The 6,178-nt window shown below is 42.7% G+C and overlaps 1 protein-coding gene across 1 annotated transcript in view; it reads left to right on the top strand.

Annotated features, from left to right (window-relative positions):
- ca8 (carbonic anhydrase VIII) overlaps positions 1–5,804 on the top strand; it is a 12,771-nt gene extending 6,967 nt beyond the window's left edge. The window contains exons 4-6 of the mRNA XM_083782650.1: positions 531–659; positions 3,137–3,335; positions 5,318–5,804. Of these exons, the coding sequence (XP_083638776.1) occupies positions 531–659; positions 3,137–3,271 (264 nt within the window). The 3' untranslated portion in view covers positions 3,272–3,335; positions 5,318–5,804. The remainder of the gene's footprint in view (positions 1–530; positions 660–3,136; positions 3,336–5,317) is intronic.
- The last annotated feature ends 374 nt before the right edge of the window (positions 5,805–6,178 follow it).

The raw sequence follows: 6,178 nt of genomic DNA, 5'->3' as shown, positions 1-6,178 counted from the left end.
GGTGTTGCATGTTTGAACCAAATCTAGGGGGGAACAAGGTCAGCTCCTTTGGTGTTCTGCTCATGGGCATCTCAGCACTCTAGAGAAGTAGTAGGACAGTTGCTGTGGGCTGTTTCCTAAGAGCATCTTGAAATCACACTTGTGTGAAGTGAGGGGCACTCTTATTATCATACATCATCACATCACAAAGCTGGGCATAGGAGGGGTTAGCGCACGTTGCAAGTTGCCTACACTCAGCACTCCGTCTTCTACCTTGAGCCATCCTAGCCTAGCAAATTGAGCTGCATGGGGTTAGGCGAGTCCTGGGGTTGAGGTTAGTCTTATCAGTTTGTTTTGAGAGGTCTGAAGTTTAGTTTTTAGTGACATTGGGGTATTTGTGAACCATGAGGTGCAACGCACATGCATAGTCAAATGGACACTGGATGCGGCCTTCGGCTAGCATTCTCAGTGCGTTCTGGTTGACAAACGAGTTATGATGTATAGGAGGTACTCCTGTATATTGTTTATAATGCGATATTTCATGGTAATGTTTGCTCCGCCCACCAGACCCCCTGCTCAGAGACTACTGGGTGTATGAAGGCTCTCTCACCACACCTCCGTGTAGTGAGAAGGTGACCTGGATACTGTACCGCTACCCTCTCACCATCTCACAGATGCAGGTAAGGAAAGCCTACTCTAAGGCACTGGTACCAAAACTGTTTCGCTTGGAGCCCGCCGCCCTTGATATGATTAGCAAAAGCTGGGATCCACTTGTGTGTTTTCAGATATGTTATTCATTTCTTAAGCCCTATACGACTCGTACAACAAATATATATATTGGTTATTACTGTGCTTCACAATGATGTTACATTTCATTATCATTATGTTATCCATGTTAAAGTTACAGGGTAACAGATTCTGTGTGTGACACCCTCACCCTGAGAACATACAGTACAACACAGTAGACAGACAGTGGATGAAAGCAGGTTATGACCAGACATGGTCTTACACCCCCTGGATGCCCATTGTGTAACTTGTGTTATGCCTACTTGTTGTACCCATTGTCAGAGTACTAAGTGCAATTTTCATTATCATAATGACTTGGATGACATCAGGTAGGCAGGTAGGCATCTATCTCTATATATGGGAATTAAATGCGGGACACAGAGAGACTGACATACAGAGACAGATAGAGATATTGTTTCTGGACAACCGCTAGCCTGAACAAATTCCACTCAGCAGAACACACACCGTAGGGTCCTTGGCGATACACACGGCAAGTTTGAACGCTGAGACAGTACGTGCCTGAGTTATGTAAGAGACAGACAGACAACCTTCTAATCTAAGTTTATCTAACCAATCAATGAGTCAATGATCACTGGATGATTCACTAAAATAAGTCACTTTGTTGAAAGGTTAAAAGATGAAGTGGAAATCACCTGACATTTATATAAACCGTTTCATCTGAACCCCCCTCTAGTCTGCTTGCCCTTTTCAAAGAGACCTGTCACCTGACAGACCCCTGACCGTCTATTTTGCTCATCGGGTTAATCCTCTCTGGCTTCTGGCATTTTGCATTATAATGCAATTTTGGGTCATGGGTGGGATGTCCGACTTGGAAAAGGCACCATTCTAACTTCTGTCAGTGTTTGTGATTGATCCTGTCAGAACAGGAGATGTGACTTGTATCTATACTTGGTTGACCGTGGTCCCTCAGGGCTCTAAATTAGTCATGCTACATTAAAAAAATCTAAATATAGATCATCTATTTTCAAAGTTTTGTGCTGAATGACACTCTAGTGTGAACAGTATAGCAGTCTTTTATGGCAACAGGTTGGGGCCCTAAGATACATCAAACATCCGGCTAATATTGACTGCCAATGGCACGTGTGTGTGCGTGCGTGCGTGCGTGCGAGCAGTGCAACAGTTGTGTGAGGACAACTATAAATCTTACCGTACATGTAATCGGAGTTATAAATCCACAGCAGTGGTCAGTGGTTAAGTCAACATTTTGACAGTGCTGTGGAGGCTCAGACACTGCTTTCATGTTTGTTCTGAGTCACTGTCAGATGAAAACCTTGTATGTCCAAAACTGTTACATTTCAGGAAATGAAACGAACATTTTCAGAAATGGCTCATCTACAAGCTCACAACTCGTCGCAACACGCCATGAGCTTGTAGATCAGCAATTTTTGCCACTTTTGCCTCACTCTTGCATGATTAAGTATAGAATTAAGTGATGAAAAAACATTAAAAGTTATAGAGATACAAGGTTTCTGCCTACTGTAGCCCATTCCTGAGGCCAATGCTGAGTCTATCTACAATGGCTGCATTGAACAGATTTTAGACGTGACTTGCAAATGCAAGATACTTTTGTGTGATGATCTCTCTGTTAAGACCGTTATCAGAAAATCTGATCCGCAAAGAGTCCGATCCGTGAAAAGCCCATTTTCACGCCTTTATTAATCGGTCGTATGCTTGTTTGGGGCTAAAGCCATGTTTGTTATGGGAAGCACTAAATCAATTTTCTATGTTTACTGTGGCTAATGGTGTTACTGTTTACTATTACCATGGTTGAGGAGGCTGGTGTCTACACATCCCTGCCTGATGACTCGGCTTGAATCAAGTTTTCTGTGAGCTGGTGGAGCTGCTGGTAGACCAGCTTGATCCAACTTACTAACACCATGAATGCTTGTGAAGAAAGAATGAACAGCGATTTTACTATCTATATAACATCTAGCTGACTTCCTGCCATAATCTTTGCACATTAAATTACTTTAGACAATACATACAAGACATACAAACACGCCCGCCCGCCCGCCCGTGCACACACACACCCGCACACACCTCCCACCAACAGGGCTTTTTAAGTTTTAAGCCAAATTTAATCACTTTTCCCTGGGACTCAAGACATAAGCCTACAGTAATAGGCTACTGTGTAAAAGGCTGGTAACAGGCTGTGCTGTGTCAAAACTAGGTATGGGCTAACAACCTATTCTGGATTTAAAGGTGTGTTTTTTGATTGATTGTTTGAATACTATGAAGTATGCAAGCAATGCTAAGCCTAAAAGTATCAGAAAGCCCTGAGGGCTTAATTGTTTCCATTGTGGTCCTATGCATTCCATTCATCATCACTCTGTCTCTCTCTGTCCTCCAGATCGAGGAGTTTCGGAGGCTGCGGTCTCATATCAAAGGAGCAGAGGTTGCTGAAGGGAATGACGGGGTGCTGGGGGATAACTTCCGTCCCACACAACCGCTCAGTGACAGGACGGTCCACGCTGCCTTCCAGTGACTCCTACTCTCTCCTCCTTTTAGCATGCATAATCCAAGGGGACCGACAGACACTGGTTGGAAAGGTAGTGACTATAGTGACCAATACCATCTGTTGCCCTACATGTGTCTACTACACACCACCAAACAACTATGACCGTACAATCACTGACAGAAGAAGTAATAATCTAAATCTACTGCAAAGATGACATGCAGTGGTGGAAAAAGTACTCTGATTTTTTACTTGAGTAAAAGAAGCAATACTGCAATGTTGAAACTTGAAATACAAGTAAAAATCCTGAAATAAAACAATTACTTGGGTAAAAGTACAAAAGTATTGGTATCAAAATGTACTTAAAGTAGAATGTACTCATTATGCAGAATGAAAGGCGAAAGCTGTAGTAGTAGTTGTAGTAGTGGAAGTAACCCACTTCAGTCCTTAATCTGGCACTGCCTTAATTGGCCTGACAATCCCTATTTTAGCATAGCTGTCTTGCGACAGGGGAGGAGGTATATATGTTGGTGGCAGGCGAAAAAGACAAATGAGTCTTTTTAGAGACTATAGTCCTGGGATTGACCTATTGAAGTTACAGATAGGCCTAGTAACCGTGCAACTGGATTGTGTAAGGAAACACTTTTGCACATTTCCTCTGGTATTCCGATTAAAGCTGTAATACGTAACTTATGTCTTACCCGAAGATATAATGCATGGAAAACCACTTGTCAACTCCTACCCGACCACAGGATCATACTCTACGATACAGATTGCTCAAAATAACTCTTTATTTGCACAAAAAAGTTAACACAAATACATCCTGTAAAAGTGGCTAGTTTGCAGTGTCTGTGTTTCGGATTAAAACTCACTGGTAGCTCTAGTTTTACGATAATAAAGCAGCTGCTATAGAATTTGTTCATATTATTAAGTCACACTGCCTCCAGGAATACTGCCTTAGAATAAGTTATCAGTGCATCAAAAATACTTAAAGGGGTAATTTGGAAATAAAGTATACTGTATTTTCCTGTGCAAACCAAAGGGGTGAAAAGAGTGATGGGTGTGGGCAATCATTTTGAAACAGAGCTGTAAAGACATGAATGGCAGAGATTGAGAGGGGAATGGAGGATATGTGGGAGAGACGGAGGAGGGGAAAATGAAGGGAGAGAAAGAGAAAACCAGGTTACGGAGGGAAGGGGGGGAAGGAGGTATAGTAATATTATAGAGGGTGTGAATAGAGCAAAGTCTGCACAAGGACCACGACAGAGGGATATTTCAGGGGAGAGAGAGAGAGAGAGAGAGAGAGAGAGAGAGAGGTGTAAAGACAGAGAGGCCGAATTGAAAATGTCAGTGGGGTGAAAGAGGAGTAGGGGGGAGAGAGAGAGAGCGCTGGTAAAAACAGGAGGACCATTGTTTTCCATGTAAGGTATATCTCAGCGGTCACACCAACGCAGGCCCACCTGACAAGCAGACCAGAACAGGGGGAGAGATGGAATGAACACAGGAGTGAATGCTGCTCTGAAGCAGTGTTTTAGTGTTTACCAAACGGTGGGTCAGGACCCATTTTTGGATTGTGAACCCATTGGGCCACGAGTAAATATCACATCACATCGCTACATGTGAAGTTAGATTGGCTATTTTCTCTAGTGTTTTCACTCAAATTATTTTTTTAGGTCTCGAGGTAAAAAGCGTGTGAACCAGCTGCTCTGAGGTGCCCAGTAAAATCCTGACTCAGGACCCAGAAGTGTAAAATGTGCCATTTATGCATTTTGTTGGGTAATTCGTTTTTGCTTCAGTTATTACACAGTAAATTACAGTAAACAGGATTTTACTGACATGAGTTACATGAATAAACAGATTGAAATTAGTCATGTTATATGAAACCAACACCAAACATTATTATTATTATTCTACAAAAAAGGGTTGTGTTGCTGTGGAGGCTATTTAATGGCCAGAAACAGAGGGCCAATAAAAATACTTTCCATCAGCATGCGCACACGCGCACACACGCACGCACATCACTCTGCCTAAAAGAAAAACCATCTGTTCCATCGTCAACCTATTTCTGTTTTTCAGAAGGGAAGAGAAGAGTGACGCTGGGAGAAGGAAAGGAGGAGAGGATGGGTGTAAAAGAGAGGTGGAGGGGAAGAGAGGGAGTGAGATAAAGAAGAGGAATGGAGAAGAGCGGAGAGAGAGAGAGGGGAGGAAGAGAAGTTGGTCTGATGCCAAATCACCTGGGGTTTGAGTGAACTAGGACTGCATTACCATCCTCCTGTCTCCACACCTTGGCCCTGTGTGTGTGTGTGTGTGTGTGTGTGTGCGTGCGTGTGTGTGTGTTTGTGTCTTGCTTTATCTGTCTCTATGAGCCACTGAGGATTTTACTGTGATATTTCTCTCTCTACTACTGTATCTGTCTGTATGTTTTGCTGTTTGATTACAGTATGTATGTAGACTAGAGTATATTCTACGACGTTACTTTCCTGATTAGCTGAAAAGAGGCTTGCACCACACACACACACACACACACACACACACACACACACACACACACACACACACACACACACACACACACACACACACACACACACACAAGCTTCTCAGTGCTGCAAAAACAAAAGGAAACATCATCAGCCACACATTACAGCTAAACACACACAAGTGGTTGTGCCTGCTGTGTGCACACATACAGTAGTCCTACACACAAGTACACCCGCACGCAGTGGTGGAAAAACTACTCAAATGTTTGAAGTATCAATACTGCAATATAGAAAAAGTACAAAAGTATTGGCATCATAACGTACTTGAAGTACCAAAAGTTAAGGTACTCATTGTGCAGAATGTCTCATTTCAAGTTGTATAAGTTGTTCAAATGTAAATAGGGCTGAAGTGGTTAATGTAGGCCTATGTTTTGTAATAATAATCTATGAAGTAAAT

Source organism: Protomyctophum parallelum (assembly GCF_964188405.1).
Source record: "Protomyctophum parallelum genome assembly, chromosome: 14".
Classification (NCBI taxonomy): Eukaryota; Metazoa; Chordata; class Actinopteri; order Myctophiformes; family Myctophidae; genus Protomyctophum; species Protomyctophum parallelum.
Note: the sequence above shows the minus strand (reverse complement) of the source record. Positions and strands in the feature narration are given on the sequence as shown.